The 18,753-nt window shown below is 44.2% G+C and overlaps 1 protein-coding gene across 7 annotated transcripts in view; it reads right to left on the bottom strand.

The window, feature by feature from the left end:
- The window catches only part of CFAP91 (cilia and flagella associated protein 91), a 55,693-nt gene that overhangs the window by 14,041 nt on the left and 22,899 nt on the right, over positions 1–18,753 (bottom strand). For all 7 annotated transcript variants that reach the window (XM_064143367.1, XM_064143366.1, XM_064143368.1 and 4 more), the window contains 3 exons: positions 8,991–9,107; positions 4,311–4,382; positions 2,639–2,785 (listed from right to left, as the gene is read on the bottom strand). In XM_064143367.1, the coding sequence (XP_063999437.1) occupies positions 2,639–2,785; positions 4,311–4,382; positions 8,991–9,107 (336 nt within the window). The remainder of the gene's footprint in view (positions 1–2,638; positions 2,786–4,310; positions 4,383–8,990; positions 9,108–18,753) is intronic.

The raw sequence follows: 18,753 nt of genomic DNA, 5'->3' as shown, positions 1-18,753 counted from the left end.
TCACTCCTTGTTCCAAGCACAATATGTTTTATAGGCTGGATGCGTGTGATTGCACTTTGGAAAGGGACAAGATCTATGGTAAGTTGATTATCTCTAGTATGGACTATGAAGCCACAGTCCTCAGGAGGAGGGAACATCTGGAACTGGCTGGGATGCTGTGTTGTTGTTGTTGGAATAAACAGGCAGTAACAGAGTAAACCTGAATGTAAAACCCAAAATGGAGCTGAATTATCTCAGGCATGTAGTAATAAATCAGTTTTCTTATACTGCTGTGATATTTGTTCATGCAATGCTTCAAAGAAAGTGGGATTCTAAATGTTGCACACATCTAGAAGTGACAGTGAATAGCCCATGGGTGTTTAAGGTGGAGGACAGCAATGCATTAACTGCAGCAGCCCACAGGGAAGGATAACACAGAATTAAAGTACTCTTTATTACCCCAGGTGCTGTGTCTAAAACTGGTGTGAAATGGATGGAAACAACACAGGAACACTTGTTTTAGGCTTTTGTTACAGTCAAGGTAGGAAACCTCTCATCTTTGACTGTTTTATCTGGAGTTTTTGTCCTCTTTCTGCAGGAAGCCTTTATTGGAGAATCATAGAATTAATAGAACCAACCAGATCATCCAGTCCAACCTAGCACCCAGCCCTGGCCAACCAACTAGACTATGGCACTAAGTGCCCCATCCAGTCTTTTCTTGAACACCTCCAGGGACAGTGACTCCACCACCTCCCTGGGCAGCCCATTCCAATGCCAATCACTCTCTCTGCCAACAACTTCCTCCTGACATCCAGCCTAGACCTCCCCCGGCACAACTTGAGACTGTGTCCCCTTGTTTTGTTGCTGGTTGCCTGGGAGAGGAGACCAGGGAGAAGAGACCAACCACCACCTGGCTACAACCTCCCTTCAGGTTGTTGTAGACAGCAATGAGGTCATTCCTGAGCCTCCTCTTCTCCAGGCTAAATACCCCCAGCTCCCTCAGCTTCTCCTCACAGGGCTGTGTTCCAGGCTTCTCACCAGCTTAGTCGCCCTTCTCTGGACACGTTCCAGTATCTCAACATCTCTCTTGAATTGAGGAGCCCAGAACTGGACACAGTACTCAAGGTGTGGCCTGACCAGTGCTGAGTACAGGGGAAGAATAACCTCCCTTGTCCTACTGGCCACACTCTTCCTGATGCAGCCACAATGCCATTGGCTCTCTTGGCCACACTGCCTCTTTTCAAACTGGAAAGGTCAAAATCCTCAAGTAACAATGTGACCACCAAAAGCCACAGAACTGTGAGTCACCAGTAATTTTTGTAAATAGCCACACATGAAAACTTGAGCACTCCAGAGGGTTTTAAAGTTCAAAATGTTTGAAGATCTGAGCCTTGGACTGTGTTCCTTAAGAGACACAGTAAAAAAGAAATGTAAGTGATACCAGCAGAAGGGGATAGTGGCTCTCCCAAAAGGAAATTCCAAGATCAGCACCTGAACGGCTCTCTCCTTGATCCTCACCTGGGCTTCCAGAATAGAAGGAGCATTTCAAATTCCTAATGCCTAAGCCTTTTAGTTTTCTCTAAATTTCTTAGTAGAAATGCTCTGCTTTCCACACCTGGCCTCCCTGTGTAGGAGGGCGCATCTGGAAACAACAAACAGTAAAACACAATCACCTAGTTCAAATTTTCCTGAGATCTAAGGGGAAATTGTGTTGCCACCCACTCAGCAGGCAGCAGTGGTCTGCCTTTACCTCCACCAGGCCAGCTGGCTGACAGATGCCACTATCGTAACCTGGAAGCTGCAGAATTGCCTGACAGCTGGTCACTGAAAGAACAGAAGAGTAGGAAAACCTATAGGAAAATCTGCAGGAATGTGGAATATACTTCCCTGTGTACATGCAGGGAAGTCTGGACAAAATGTCTTTATGATCCATTTCTGACCAGCATCTGCCTTTTGATTCGCTTTATCTTGCAGGGTCACAGCCTTCCAAAAAGAATGGAAATTTGCACCCCTGGTTCTCACTAGATCCTTGGCAGAGGACGGAGCCCAAAATTTCTCTATTCAATGGCAAGTACAATAAGGTAATACCATTGCTGTGATCCTATTAGTTTCAACTCCAAAAAGGTTTACAAATTAAGCCCTCTTTGGCTTCCTTTGTGATGTTTAATGCCTGAGAGGGTGCCCAGCTAGAAAAGGAACAGAGAAATGGCAGAGCAGTAAGACACATTCAGTAAAACCTCTGACAGACGTGAGTATTAAGTTCTATTTTGGTGCCAGGTCACAGCACCAGTCAAATGGACTGAAAGGTGGGAAAAGTGAATTTGGTCTGACAGTGCAGCTTGTTCAAAACCCTGTAAATATAACTAGGTGCTCTGTCTGCAAACAAAGCAAGTATAGCCAGGGTAGCAACTGTGGTCAAGCCACCCCAGTCTGCTTCTGAGATTCCCCAGATTCCACCTCCAGCAGTAAGGCAGCAACTTTAGTCCCTCAGGCATTTAATGCTCGGCATGTGCTAGGAGAGGAGTTTTGTTACTCAGGATGGCTTTTGTGCTGTAGATAACAGAAAACAGGAAGATATTAAATGTGAGATCAGTAGTGGCACTGCAAGCAGAGGTCAGGGCAGTACTGTGCACCAGCCTACTCATCTACATTGGCAAACCTTGTCCATTTGCAAGTTCTGCTGCCGCCGCAGAGCCAGTGTCGCTTGAGCCTTTGCCTCCAAAAGCAGCTGCCCATCCTCCTGGAGTGCGTGAGTGGTGCGCAGCTCTTGGATCAGTTCCAGACGCTTCTCCTTTTCTTCAAACATCTTTCAAAAGAAATCCAAATAACCAAGCATATGAAATGAAAAACGCAGATCAAGGTGCACACCCTTCTTCTCCAAACTGCAGTTGGCTGTTTCCAAGACCTAGCTGTCCATAATGAATTCGTGGCCACATTTAGGTAAACACTGCATCTGTTAGGTAGTGTTGCCTAAACCCTCCTGCGTAGAAGATGAAAGTTGAGACGTTCTTTTGTGAAGTACAGATGCTCTCTTCCTATTTGACTACAATTTTTACTTTTAATTCTGTTCAGCTTCACCCAGAACTCAAACCACTGGAATGCAGAACAGCGACACCACTGTCAAGAAAAAGGGCAGTAGTCTTCTGGATATCCTGTTCCATCAGCCTCAACATCAAAGCTTCCCTGTGTGGGCACTGCCCCTGTTCCTCATTCCAGGGTTAGATGTCTCCTGTTCAAATATCTACTGTTGTCTGACTCTTGTTTTGAGGGAGCCCAGCAGCAGCTCAAAGAAATAAATTGGTGGAGATGATGTTGAAACGGCTGCTATACCTGTTACATGGTTATGTGGCCCAAACTCCTCCCAGATACTGTTGTACTTTCAGTCACTCTCTCTTCCAAAACGACTTCCAACAGCAACAAAGGATCACTTCAACCCTGCTCACATCATTCTCAAACTGAGTCATATATTTCCAATCCAGTAGTAGCTGGATGGAAGTTCCTAAAATAATGGGACAATTCATGATGTGAAAGTCAACAGCCCTGCAATGCCATAAAACATCCTTCTCATAGATCCACCACAGGACTGGAGAAGACCTGGAAGTCTGCATTCCACCTCAAGCCACCTTCATAGTATTGCATTGTTTGTTAAAGCTCAGGTCAGGGCCCCACATGGCAACACGTGACAAGCATTAAGCAATCAATGCAAATGAGACTATCAATTATATTCTCAACAGGCATGAAAACAAACCTTCTGGATCGGTCTGATCAAAAGTGCTTAACATAAAGACCACAAGGCATGGATACGCAACTTTTACCTAGGCCTACTTCTGCTCCACTGGAAGCAGAATCCTGCACTGGCTGGGAATCACGGTGGTAGGATGCTTCAGTTGCTCCATCTAAGGTTCAGCTCACCATCAGAGGAAAATGGAAAGATGGCATGAAATACAACCTGATCTGCTGGGATGTGGGAGATTTCCCATGCCTAGGATCTTGGCTTAATCAAGGCAAACTGTACTCATGGCCCAGACCTAGTCTAGATTTTGCCATTTGAGCAATTCTGCTATGAAGCACCTAATTAAACAGCTGAGTGTAAGGGGTGGCAGGAACAGGGAAACACTAACAGCTATGTGTAGGAACCTAGAAGTTCCTGTAAGAAATCTGGGCTGGAGACCAAAGCCTTCAGCCTTGGAGGACTCCAAGCAACATAGAGGAGAACATGCTGCTGAAGCCTCATTACTCCTGGTAAGTGCTGTGGAAGAAAGATTGCAAACATGCTTTCAATCATTCACACCATCATTCTGGAGAGACATAACCAAAGAGACACAGAATACCATGTTCTGGATAGCTCTGCCTCGGAGCAGCTTCTGCAGACAGATCACTGCCAGTTCTATTTCCTCTTCCTCCTGCCAAAACACAAGGAACATCCACACAATGATTAATTATTTCTTTGGTTACTGAAATTTCTATAGGGTATATTTCTATATCCACCTAAGCACCAAAATGTCTAAATTGTATCCAGCTTTGTCTCAATCATTCTTCTAATTTCTAGGGAAAGGATGGTGAGTCAAGGTAAGGCATATTTCCATGTTTTACAAGAGACAGGAGAGAGAGGCTCTATAATCACATGCTGTGTGAGATTTTAGGGGGTCTTTAGACATAGGTACATAAAGATAATGGGATGTGATAGAGAAAATTGCTGTATGATTCTGAAGTACTATCTGTAGCTTGACTGAAAATCTGAGTTTCACAGATCAGTCAGGGTTGGAAGGGACCACAAGGATCAGCTAGTTCCAATCCCCCTGCAATGCCTGGGGACCCCCTACCCTAGAGCAGGCTGGCCACAGCCTCATCCAGCCTGGCCTTAAACACCTCCAGGGATGGGGCCTCAACCACCTCCCTGGGCAACCCATGCCAGGCTCTCACCACTCTCATGCTGAACAACTTTCTCTTCACATCCACTCTGAATCTCCCCATCTCCAGCTTTGCTCCATTCCCCCTAGTCCTCTCACTCCCTGACAGCCTAAAAAGTCCCTCCCCAGCTTTTTTGGAGGCCCCCTTCAGATACTGGAAGGCCACAAGGAGGTCACCTTGAATCCTCCTCTTCTGCAGACTGAGCAGCCCCAACTCTTTCAGTCTGTCCTCATAGCAGAGCTGCTCCAGCCCTCTGAGCATCCTCCTGGCCCTTCTCTGGACATGCTTCAGCACATCCACATCCCTCTTGTAATTGGAGCTCCAGAACTGGATGCAGTACTCCAGGTGGGGTCTCACCAGAGCGGAGTAGAGGGGGGGAATCACCTCCCTCAACCTCCTGGCCACACTTCTCCTGATGCAGCCCAGGCTCTGGCTGGCCCTCTGGGCTGCAAGTGCACACTCCTGACTCATGTTGAACTTCTGGTCCACCAGCACCCCCACGTCCCTCTCCTCAGGGCTGCTCTCCAGCCACTCACTGCCCAGCCTGGATTTGTGCTTGGCATTGCCTCGAGCCAGATGCAGGACCTTGCACTTGCTCTTGCTGAACCTCCTGTGGTTGGCTTGTGCCAGCCTGCCCAGGTTCCTCTGGATGGATCCCTTCCCTCCAGCCTGTCTGCTGCACCACACAGCTTGACATTGTCAGCAAACTTGCTGAGGCTGCACTCAATGCCTCTGTCCATGGCACTGAGAAAGATGTTGAAAAAGAGTTTGCAAAAAGGGCATCAGCTACATTAATAGGTCAAGACACTAAGAGGATAGAACTATTACTGAACGAAGTACAAGAGAGATGTTTACCATAAATAAAAAGATTAAAAGGGAACGTTTTTCATTTCATATTTATCCCAGTGGTGACCTTTATCAGAGTAACTCAGTATATTTAAGACTCAGAAAGTGATAGTCCAGATGTAAAATTAATTGCATTATATTGTGATTTGTCTCTTTGAGAGCTTTACTGGCCTAGCATTGTGAGACTGATACCAGCTTGGAAGAATGATGGAATATGGTGGGAAAGGGAACATGACTATGAGAGAAAGGAAGGGAAAAGAATTAAAACCCACTTATTTTAAATAGAAGAAGCACAGCTGAGAGGTCTTCTGGTCTGGAGCTGACAGCAGCAGAAGGTAAAAGCTCACTGGGTGCCTGGGAAAGATAAAAATAAGTCTAAAAATGGCAAGGAAGTGTTTTTAATAAAGAGCCTGCGAGGTCTGCATTGAAATGTGGTATTTTAGAAGTGCCGGAAAAACAGGGAAGAGCGTGGGATGAGAGAAGTTGTGGGCTTGAATCTTGGTATCTGTTTTTTTCTTAGGTGTTGAATATTTAAGTTTTTCAAATGCAAAAGGAAGCCTTTTCACACCACCATCCAGGAGAGACAAAGCAGAACCAGCCAAAGGACTGCCTTGTGATGAGGTATGTTCTTTTTCACTAGAAAGAAACAATGATTTTCCAGTCACTTAGAAAGCTAAATGCTATCACAGCACCTAGCTACAGTGTGAAAGCCTTTCAGGTGTTCTAGAAGTGGAGGTGACACATGTACTGGACAGGTAAGCCAGACTCAGGTTTTATTTACATTTTTGTGAGATGCATTTTGCTGTTTTTTTTTCTGTTGCTCAGTGCTGCAAATAATGTCTTAGTAAGGGTAATCGTTGGGTACTCATCAGCTTCTCCATTTGCCTGCTACAGACCAGCAGGAAAGAATAAGGAGAGAGATAAAGTCTGTCATGCCCTGCAGTGAGAAAAAAAAAAGACAACCAAAAACCCACCAAAAAGAATTAAGGATATAGAAAAATCTAGGAGCAGGCTGAAAACTAGGAAGGGGTTGGGAGAAAGTGATAAACAGGTGAAGGAATTCAGAAGTGCTCTGTGAACTTCTTCTGGCTAGTGGAATGCATTAAAAAATACTGTGGGAGAGGATTTGAGGAGGCCTGCAGTAGTGCCTCCCTTCTCTCCACTTTTCTTTTATAGCCTTTGTGGTCTATGTCACCTGTGACTGTCACACCTTCCCTCTTCATAGAATCATAGAATCAGTCAGGGTTGGAAAGGACCACAAGGATCATCTAGCTCATATCCCCCTGTCATGGGCAGGGACACCCTACCCTAGATCAGGCTGGCCACAGCCTCATCCAGCCTGGCCTTAAACACCTCCTTTTGAGATACCTAACTCCATCAGGAAGAGACTGGTGCTATTAGCACTTGGTAGTTGTTATCTGTGTATTGCAGGAGAAGAAGTATTAACAGAGGAGAGCCTTGCTTTCAGTACTCCTTGAAGCCAGTTGGTAGGAGAAATCTCACTTGGATTCTGCTACTTTCCAGTACACTGGCTTGATTTCACAGCGCTTCACTAGAGAGCTACACTTTTTCACGTGTCACACATAATGATACTTGAAAAGAAACAAGATGTTGACAGAACTCATTTAGCTGAAATTCTACTGAACTGGAAATCGTTTTTAAAAAGCAATATTCTGTAAACATGATCAAGAACAACTTCCACTGAGAGTTAAATCTTTCTGATTTCTTCCTATGTCACTTGCAAATACTTTGAACAGCTCCTAAACTGGTAAATCTAAATATTGTAAAGTTACCACTGCAATAAAACATCTAACACCTAGGAGTAAGTGAAGCTGTGGAAAGCTCTTCCCAATGAGGTATTTTTTGTTTCAGTCAGCTTAAAATAGACTATATAAAATACAGGACATCATACTGTACAAAGGAAGACAGCATGAATGATCTAATAAGACTTTCTCTTGCTTTCATGGTTACGTGACTCTAAAATTCACAAGTTTGAATGCTTAATTGTGTCTGATTCTTCTTATCATCATAAAAATGGTGTTCATAAGCAGACAAAGCAATCCACTGGGGCAACCATCTCTTAAATACATTATTTTTATAATGGAAAAGAAGTTGCAGCTCCCCAAAAACGCTGGGGGTTTCCTACAGCACATCACATCCCCCATGACACATCATGATTGCTATTTCTGTCTCTGCAGAAGAATCATTTACTGTGAACTGCAGCATGCTTGTCAAAGACTGCATCCTGCATGTTGACAGAAGCTTCACTCCAACAAATAAATGAAGTTCATACTCAGTACTAAGCACCTAAAGTCTCACTAACTTTAATGAGCCTAAATGTAATTGTTCCATTTGATTATAATTTTGTTTTCAGATTAGAAATCTGAAAGACTCTGAGTAATCATCATCATCTGGTTCTGTCGTTGTGATGGTTTGGGTGTTACCCGCTCCCCCCACTCTTATGAAATCACCCAGATTAGACTCAGTTGAGCTGGAAATTAAAGAATGAAACTTTATATTTACAGCTCACCACAATATACAAGCAAGTATTTACAATCTATACAGCTATAGACAGAGATAGATGAGTTAAAAGCAATACAGAAACACAACAGCCCTCCCAAAAAACAGAGACCCCAGGAGGGACTCCCAACCACTCTTCCACCTCCTTTCTACCCCTCTACCTTATCCAGACTTTGCCTCATGTTCAAAGTGAGTTTGGAGAATCTGCCAGGGGAGTTAGAAACCAGAAGGATTAGTTACACAGCAGGTTAGGGAGAAAAGTGCAGGCAGCCAGAACCAGAGAGCAACTCTGTTACCTATATTTATGTTCTTGTTTTCATACATCTCAGCAAGCCTATGAGTGCAGCAGACATCACCATTGCTTCCTTTTCACAGCCTGTAATCTAATTCTTCTCACCAAAATATTCTAGCTAGCTTCAAACTAGCACAGTCATTTTGTTCCCCAAGAACAAGGGACTAACATCTCTAATAATTTATGTCTTCTTAAAATAAAGTTTTATTAAAGATCTAGCCAAGAGATACTGTAAAAGATTTTCAATTCTTTGTCTGCTAGTATCTTTATGGAGTAAAAAGAGAGAGTCTGAAGAAATAGCAAGGGCTGTTTCTAATGCAGTGGCACACACAAAAAGATAAGATCACTTCATTCCTTCTCTGGGCATTTCTTTAGCAACTGTGTAGGAAACAATTAGGGATCAACAAGGAAAAAAATCCCATGCTAAACCCATCACACTTACAATTGATGGACTTTCCAGGGTTGGAGTGGGTGGGCGAGGAATAGCCTTTTCTACTTTTTCTAGGAAATGGAGGGCCTTCTTTGGCTCCTTAACTTTATTCTTCTTCTCCAGTAGTGCCTGAAATAGACATACAATTTGATCAGAATTGGGCTAGACAGAACAATACAATCAGGCCAGTCTTCTAGATGCTGAGGATTGCTGATCACTACAGGGAGCTGAGAGTACGTTGCAATTTGCAGACTTAGGGCTTCTATTTAGAATCACAGAATCAGTCAGGGTTGGAAGGGTCCACAAGGATCATCTATTTCCAACCCCCCACCATGGGCAGGGACACTCTACCCTAGAACAGGCTGGCCAGAGGCTCATCCAACCTCACCTTAAACACCTCCAGGGTTGGGGCCTCAACCACCTCCATGGGAAACCCATTCTAGGCTCTCACCACTCTCAGGGGTGAAGAACTTCCTCCTTGCGTCCAGTCCTAATCTCCCCACCTCCAGCTTCGCTCAGTCCCCTCCTGGTCCTGTCACTCCCTGAAAGCCTAAAAAGTCCCTCCTCAGCCTTTTTGTAGGCCCCCTTCAGATACTGGAATGCAACAAGAAGGTCACCTCAGAGCCTCCTCTTCTCCAGACTGAACAGCCCCAATTCTTTCAGCCTATCTATCTCTTACTGCACACCAGCTGAAAAGCTGACTATGGTTAACAGATGAGGCTATTGGTTGGACAGAAGATACTGATGGGAAGTTCAAATAATATGAAAGAGGATAGTGTTATTTCACTATGAAATAGGTTGCCCAGGGAGGTTGTGAATGCCTCCTTCCTGGGGGTGTTCAAGGCCAGGTTTGGATGAGGCCTTGAGCAGCCAAGTCTAGTTGAGAGGCATCGCTGCCCATGATGGGGAGGTTGGTGTAGATGATTTGTAAGGTCTCTTTCAAACTAAGCCATCCTATTCTATGATTAAATTTACAAGTAAGTCACCAGCAATTGCATAGGATGAGTCACCTAAGATTAATCTAAAATTGGTATGTAGTTAGGAAAGTGTTATATTAGAGATTAAGTAAAGGCATATTTCAGATTTATTTTCTTCATTTTAAAACAGGAATTTAATTAAAGCAATTCAACACTGACCTACATGCAAGCAGAGGCTGTTGTGTTACTTATGCCACGACAAAAACATTAAACATTTTCATTTCCTGTAAGACAGAAGATTCTTTCATATAATGAAAAATGGGTGATGATATCACAATTTCATTACAGTTTACATGTCATTACAGAATAGTTAAAACTCTTTGCCTTTAACTACAGCTGTAATGCTTGTTTCTGCAGGTTAGAAATGCCATGTGGGTAGATTTTACAAAGGGAGTTGTTTGAAAAGTCTGTTGTCCTGTGGCTCTTCCTCGGTGACATATCTTTGTGTGATAATCAAATGACATAGGATCCCTTCCTTGCAAAATACATTTTGAAACTCCTGCTCATCTGCAATTGCTCAGTCCAGTGGCATCCATGGCAACTGTACAAGGAGACTAAAGGCAAAAGGGGAACTAACTTGTCTGAGAAATTCCTTCAACTAAGAAAATGCACAAGGCCATTAAGAGTGCCATTTGCTGCCAATGCTAAACCTCGTCAGCCAAAGCAGGCTAGGAGTGAAAATGTGTGCTAGTTTGAGCCTAGCTGGGATATTTTAGTGAGAGGAATTAGATTATAGGCTGTGAAAAGAAAACAATGGTGATGTGTTTCTGTATTAACTTGTCTATTTCTGTCTATATCTGTATACATTGTAAATATCTGCTTGTATATTGTGCTAAGCTGTAAATATAAAGCTCCATTCCAATTTCCAGCTTGCCTGAGTCTAGTCTGGGTGATTTTCTTAAGTGTGTGTGGGGGGCAGGTAACACCCAAATCGTCACAAAATGGCACCAATCCTTATAAGACATTTTCAGACTCGTTTGGAGAGCCAAAGTATCACAGTATCACACAGTATCACAATATCATCAGGGTTGGAAGAGACCTCACAGATCATCAAGTCCAACCCTTCACCACAGAGCTCAAGGCTAAACCATGACACCAAGTGCCATGTCCAATCTTGCCTTGAACAGCCCCAGGGACGGCGACTCCACCACCTCCCCGGGCAGCCCATTCCAGTGTCCAATGACTCTCTCAGTGAAGAACTTTCTCCTCACCTCCAGCCTAAATCTCCCCTGGTGCAGCCTGAGGCTGTGTCCTCTTGTTCTGGTGCTGGCCACCTGAGAGAAGAGAGCAACCTCCTCCTGGCCACAACCACCCCTCAGGTAGTTGTAGACAGCAATAAGGTCACCCCTGAGCCTCCTCTTCTCCAGGCTAAACAATCCCAGCTCCCTCAGCCTCTCCTCGTAGGGCTGTGCTCAAGGCCTCTCACCAGCCTCGTTGCCCTTCTCTGGACACGCTCAAGCATCTCAATGTCCTTCCTAAACTGGGGGGCCCAGAACTGAACACAGTACTCAAGGTGTGGTCTAACCAGTGCAGAGTACAGGGGCAGAATGACCTCCCTGCTCCTGCTGACCACACCATTCCTGATGCAAAGTCCTGCTAACTTCCCATCATGAACTACTTAGAGCAAAATATTCAGACAATATTTCAAACATTTGACTGCTGTAGGACATCCAATTAACAGCTTGCAAATAAAAGAGAAGACTATGTAAATTTAAAGCTCTTTCCAAACTGGTACTGGATCTGTCCTCTATATTACTGAAAAGACATTTTTCAGCAAGGAAAACTGTGGGGGTTTTATTTTTCTGCTCTCTCCCAAAATCAAATACAGTGTTTCATTAGAAAAGGAAAACAAAGAAAATAATAAGAAAAAAAGTCATACAATCATAGCATGGCTTAGGTTGGAAGGGACCTTAGAGATCATTTCCTTCAACCTGCTCTTAGAATCTACTCTTAGAATCAACCAGGCTGGAAGAGACCTCCAAGATCATCCAGTCCAACCTAGCACCCAGCCCTTGCCAATCAACCAGACCATGGCATTAAGTGCCTCAGCCAGGCTTTGCTTCAACACCTCCAGGGATGGCAATTCCACCACCTCCCTGGGCAGCCCATTCCAATGCCAATCACTCTCTCTGCCAACAAATTCCTCCTAACATCCAGCCTAGACCTCCCCTGGTGGCACAACTTGAGACTGTGTCCTCTTGTTCTCTTGCTGGTTGCCTGGCAGAAGAGACCAACACCCACCTGGCTACAGCCTCCCTTCAGGTAGTTGTAGACAGCAATGAGGTCACCCCTGAGCCTCCTCTTCTCCAGGCTAAACACCCCCATCTCCCTCAGCCTCTCCTCATCACAGAGCTGTATTCCAGGTCCCTCACCAGCTTTGTCACCCTTTCTCTGGACATGTTCCAGTACCTCAACATCTCTCTTAAATTGAGGAGCCCAGAACTGGACACAGCACTCATGGTGTGTTGAGTACAGGAGAAGAATAACCTCCCTTGTCCTACTGGCCACACTGTTCCTGATCCAGACCAGGATGCCATTGGCTCTCCTGGCCAACTGGGCACACTGCTGGCTCATGTGCAGCTACTATCTACCAGCAACCTCAGATCCCTTTCTTCCTGGCTGCTCTCCGGCCACTCTGTCTCCAGCCTGTAGCACTTCCTGGCTTTGTTGTGGCCAAAGGGCAGAATCCTGCACTTGGCCTTTTTAAATCTTATCCCATGGGCCTCTGCTCACCCATCCAGCCTGGCAAGGTCCCTCTCTGCCTGCGCTGAATTCCTCTCTGTAGCAACAGAAAATTGATGAAACTTGCACAGAATTTAATAGCTAAATTAATGAAGTTTTCAAACTCCAGCAGTCATTGTACAAGACTCTTCCTTGCATATTGGATGTGACCTTTCAGGGCAGGATAATTAATTGCTCCAGAAAAGGAAAGCAATTTCTAGGTGGAGAGGATAAAATGCTTTACTATTGAAAACTTCTGAAATGGACCACATTAATGCAAGAATCAAAGCCTAAAACTGCTTATATGCCACATGAAATGGTTGTAGCTAGACCATAGCCAGGTGAAATAGTTATAGCTCAACCACTGAGACCATAGCCACGTGAACTGGTTACAGCTCAACCATAGCTCAACCAATCTCTCATTGTTGAGAGATTTTCTAAACTCTTTCTTGGGTTTTATGCCTTTAAATCTCTCTGGCATAAAGATGGTAACAGTGCTTGCTGTGATTTAGAAGGCTTGCTGTGATTTAGGTGTTTTGCATGATGGGGAGGGGGAGGAATTCAAAGTAAAAAGCCACTCTAATCGCGATTCTTTTGCAAACAGTGGTTCCTATGTTTATTAGTACAATGCTGCCTTCATAAGAGTTTTTCTAATAAAGCCTTAGCCTCCCAAAAATATTTCTTGCTAACCAAAACAACAAAATAGAACCAGAATAGCAATTTCTAAAGACAGAAAAATCTATGAGCACTTCTGACAAGAGGAAATTCTTATTAATGTAGATTTGAAAAATACTGCAGTACCCAGAAGTGTTTTTATGTTTTCATGTCAGCACAGTCTAGTGCATGCTTCTCTGTGATTATCAAGTCAAAAATGCTTACCATTTGCTTTCTCTAAGCTGAGGGTTTTAAGACTGTAATGTAAGAAAAGAAAGTATTTCCTTTTGCATTATTAATTAGTTCAGCCTAACTTAATGTGTTACCGTATTTCAAAACAGGGAGAACCACTGTAAAATGTTTCACAGTAAAACGTGGTGAAACCAGGAGGGGCATCAATGAAACCACCACACTGGACTTCCAAAGGGCAGACTTTGGTTTATATAAGGAACTGACTCGGAAAGTTCCTTGGGAAACAGTCCTTTAAAAAAAGGGGATCCAGGAAGGTTGGATCTACCTTAAGAAAGAACTCTTGAAGGCACAGGAACAGGCTGTCCCATTGTGCTGGAAGATGAACTGATGAGGGAGATGGCCAGACTGGATGGGCAAGAAGCTTCTGAAGGAATCAAAGGAAAAAAAGAGGGTGTATCACCTTTGGAAAAAAGGGGAGGTATCCCAGGAAGAGTTCAAGGATGTTGCTAAGTCTTGTAGGAAAAAAATCAGAGAGGCAAAGCCCATTTAAACAATCATAGAAGGTTGGAAGAGACCTCCAAGATCATCCATTCCAACCTAGCACCCAGCCCTGTCCCATCACCTAGATCATGGCACTAAGTGTCTCATCCAGTCTTTTCTTGAAAACTTAGGCTGGCCACTGCTGTTAAGGAGAATAAAAAAATGTTTCTATAATTATATTAATGGCAAAAGAAGGGGCAAGAACAACCTCCACTCCTTATTAGAGAGGGGAATATAGTAACAAAGGATGAGGAAAAGGCAGAGGTACTTAACACCTTCTTTGCCTCAGTCATCAATAGTGGGAGAGGTTGCCTCCAGGACAACTGGCCTCCTGAGCTGGCTGACGGAGTCAGGGACCAGTATAGTCTCTCCGTAATCCAGGAGGAAGCAGTAAGGGCCCTGCTGAGCCACTTGGACCCTCACAAGTCCATGGCACCAGATGGGATCCATCCTAGGGTGCTGAAAGAGCTGGCAGATGAACTGGCGAAGCCACTTTCCATCAACAGTCCTGGCTCACTGGAGAGGTCCTTCAGGGACTGGAAGCTGCCAATGGCATCCTTGCCTGCATCAGGAACAGTGTGGCCAGTAGGACAAGAAGATTATTCTTCCCCTGCACTCAACACTGGTCAGGCCACACCTTGAGTGCTGTGTCCAGTTCTGGGCTCCTAAGTTCAAGAGAGATGTTGAGGTACGGGAACATGTCCAAAGAAAGGGTGACAAAGCTGGTGAGGGGCCTGGAATACAGCTCTGTGATGAGGAGAGGCTGAGGGAGCTGGGGGTGTGCAGCCTGGAGAAGAGGAGGCTCAGGTCAGATGTCATTGCTCTCTACAACTACCTGAAGGGAGGCTGTAGCCACGTGGGGTTGGTCTCTTCTGCCAGGCAACCAGCAACACAACAAGGGGACAGAGTCCCAAGTTGTGCCACCAGGGGAGGTCTAGGCTGCATGTTAGGAGGAAATTCTTGCCAGAGAGAGTGATTGGCATTGGAATGGGCTGCCCAGGGAGGTGGTGGAGTCATTGTCCCTGGAGGTGTCAAGGAAAGCCTGGCTGAGGCACTTAGTGGCATGGTCTAGTTGATTGGACATGGCTGGGTGCTTGGTTGGACTGGACGATCTTGGAGGTCTCTTCCAACCTGCTTGGTTCTATGATTCCTTTAAAAAGAAAAAACCCACTGAATTTCTGTACAACATACTTCAAATGATACTGCCCACATATCATACTCTTTTTTTCTTTTTCAGACAGACTACATTACTTGCTTTCAGAGTCATGGTATAATCTCATTGAATTGGACACTGAAGGTTCACCCAATTCATCTTTTCATTTTCCTGCTAAATGCAGTAACAAGCAAGTGGCACCTGTGCTTTTGGCCATGTACCTTAGATTCTTTGCAGCTTCTGATAGAATCATAGAATCAACCAGGTTGGAAGAGACCTCCAAGATCATCTAGTCCAACCTATCACCCAGTCCTATTCAGTCAACTAGACCATGGCACTCAGTGCCTCCTCCAGTCTTTTCTGAAGTGATGGTGGCTTGAAAAACAACTTTCATTCTTTAGATTCCTTCCTCATCTTCTCTGCGATCCTCTCATCTTCACAAGACACTAACAATATTTCATTTTCATGTAGAGCACAAGTGTGCAATCCTATTTCTCTCTCTTCCTTTTTGCCCATTAATGAAGAAGCTGAGATCATCAAGGATGGATAGGCCACTGCCTTTGGAATGCAGCATGGCTGCTGTGTCTTGGCTGATCAAGACTGACATAAGAGCTCTTAGAGCCTGCCTGAGCATAAGCCAACTAACACTACATTGCAGATCTGTTCTTGATGAAGTAACTGCTTGAGGAGGTTTTCCTACACTTAGAAGTTGGCAGAGATTTTTCTCCAGAGACATTCTTGGCCCCTCTACTTCTCCACTTTCTTTCAGCAAACAGATAATGGTAAACAGACAGGATGAGAGTTGCACTTAATACTGAGGTGAGAGGTTCCCTTGCTCTGATGTCATCTTGATCCAGCACTTTACAATACCATATATTTCACCTCTCTTGAATCAACAGAGCATAGAGGATCAGCCTAATGTCACACATTGCTCTGCACTGAGATTTCTTCTACCAGCTCCTCCATTATGTGGAGTATTCAGTTACCATACAGGGTTAACCCTCCAGGAGGAGTGACCTTGAACCTGACCCTACGTGTTCTTGACCCTTCCCCAGGGACAGGTCTGAACACTAACAAGTGATGGTTAGCCCAATCCCCCTTCCTGTCTAAAGATGCATAAAAGCAGAGGGGGCTTCCTGTTCTCTCTCCGTTCCCTGCCTCCCTGCTTACCAGCATCACCATGCTGTTCCTGGTTCTCTTTGTTTTACCATGTGGCCATCACCCAAAAGGTGGACAAACCCATAACCATCAATAATCTGGTTGTATTTACACATTTTGCATCATGTTTTCCCTTCCCTATACCTTTGTAACTTCCCTACCTCAGATACCTTTTTAATTTATTGTTAAACTTTTCTTCTTTTAACTTCCAAGTCAGAGTGAGATTATTTATTTGGGTGTGCTTACCCTTTCTCTCTCTACATCTAATTCTTTTCTTTTGGAAAATAAGGGGGAAGAGGGAAGGGCACTCTATAAATTGTTATTTGGTTCTATCAAATATATTTGAGTCTCTGGGAATTTAAAATTAGAACCGAGACAGTTCCCTGGTTGCATTTCTTCCCTATAGTAATCATATAGTAGCTGTTCCCAGGCAAGCAGCAATAGAATATGGGGACACAGCCTGAAGTTGTGTGGGGGGAGGTCTAGGCTGCATGTTAAGAGTAAGTTCTTGGCAGAGAGAGTGATTGGCATTGGAATGGGCTGCCCAAGGAGGTGGTGGAGTCACTGTCCCTGAAGGTGCTCAAGAAAAGCCTGGCTAAGGCACTTAGTGCCATGGTCTAGTCGACTGGACAGGTCTGGGTGCTAGGTTGGACTGGATGATCTTGGAGGTCTCTTCCAAACTGCTTGATTCTATGATAATTAGCTGTATCAGTATGTCATCTCCTTAATGCCTGACAGAACACTGTCATCTTTACTGTCCAGGTATCAGCTTTCCTTGTCCTTTTACAAATCATTGTTTTTACAGTAAACCCTGGATGACTCCTATTTCTGTTGTGATTTCTTGTTTTAGAGAATCACTAAATGGATGCAGTACTCCTGTAAAAAGTTCCAGGATGGTCTGCTTCTAAAATCACTACTTTCTGGCTTAGCTTTAGGTCTGAAAGAACCTGTTCTTATTTGTAAGACACAAATTCTTTTTGTAGTTCCTCAGATAGTTGTTTCAAGCTTTAAGACTACAAAACACACCAATATGGCAAACCAAGAGAAGCATAATGAACAGGACTTGTCTATCTCACAACTTATGTGGCCAGAGAAGTAATCTCTGAAAACTTATTTTATTAAAATTAATTACTTCCAAGGCCGAAATTTAGGCAGTCCTCCTCTATTTACCATCTCCTTCCACAGGGAAAAAGAAAAAAAAACCAACAAACCAACCTCATTCTGGAGCTACATCACTGTGTACCCTCTAAATTTTCCACGGTTCTGCTTTATTTCTCGGATTATGGATGAAAACATGTAGATTAAGTGAGCTAGGACAGCTCTAAAAAGGAGGCTTTTCCATGAGGAAACTGGCCTAGCTGCTCAGCTAAAGAAACAGAATCATAGAATCAGTCAGGGTTGGAAGGGACAAGGATCATCTAGTTCCAACGCACCTGCCATGGGCAGGGACATCCTACCCTAAATACCATAAAGCAACACAGTGCCCTTCTGAGATGATCCTTAATTGCTTGCTTGAAGCCTCTTGCACACTCTATGTGCTGGCTTGAGGCTAGTTTTTACTGAGAGAAATTAAATCCTTAGCTGTGAAAAGAAGAAAAACAGCACGTACCCTATATCACCATTCTTCTGTTGAGAAACACAATTAGTCAAAATATAGCTAAGATGGGCACTTCTCACACACTGCTCAGCTCTTCACTTCAGGCTGTGCCTTCTTTCTGGCACCCTGGTCTCTGGCTGATTTTGCCTTTAACTCTCCAATCCACCTAACATGTTTTTTCCTCTAACCTCCTTGTTGTCTTTTTTTGACATCTCACCTCAGATCTCCACATTTATCACGAGATATCCGTGGGTAGATCTGGTTATTTCTGAAGGGAGGGAAAGTGGGAGGGGGAAGGGGGTTTGGGTCGGGACCCCTCCTGGGAACTCTGTTTCTGGGATGGGTATTGCATTTCTGTGTTACTTTTAATTTGTATATAACTGTATCTATTTGTGTCTATCTGCTTGTATATTGTGCTAAGCTGTAAATACAGCTTCATTCTTAATTTCCAGCTCAGCTGAGTGTAGTCTGTGTGATTTTCTTAAGTGGGGGGGGGAGGGCAGGTAACTACCAAACCATCACACTCTGAGAGACAAGGTTGTTGGCATCACTAAACTTTCTTATGCCAAGGAGTCAGACAGCTGTACTCTCAACTGCTATATTTTGTTAACTACACTGCATCCTTTATTGCTCTCTTCTTGACAGCTCCACAGCTTGAGGGGGAACCCATCAGAGAGGGATGGCTAAGCCAGAACATGCTATGGCCACCAAACTTAAAGAAGCAAAAGCTTCTGATGGGAGAAGTGACCAGTAACAGCTCCATAAATGCTTTTGCAGGGAAGT

Source organism: Pogoniulus pusillus, chromosome 5 (assembly GCF_015220805.1).
Source record: "Pogoniulus pusillus isolate bPogPus1 chromosome 5, bPogPus1.pri, whole genome shotgun sequence".
NCBI lineage: Eukaryota > Metazoa > Chordata > Aves > Piciformes > Lybiidae > Pogoniulus > Pogoniulus pusillus.
The sequence above is the reverse complement of the archived record's forward strand: the minus strand, read 5'-3'. Positions and strand labels throughout refer to the sequence as shown.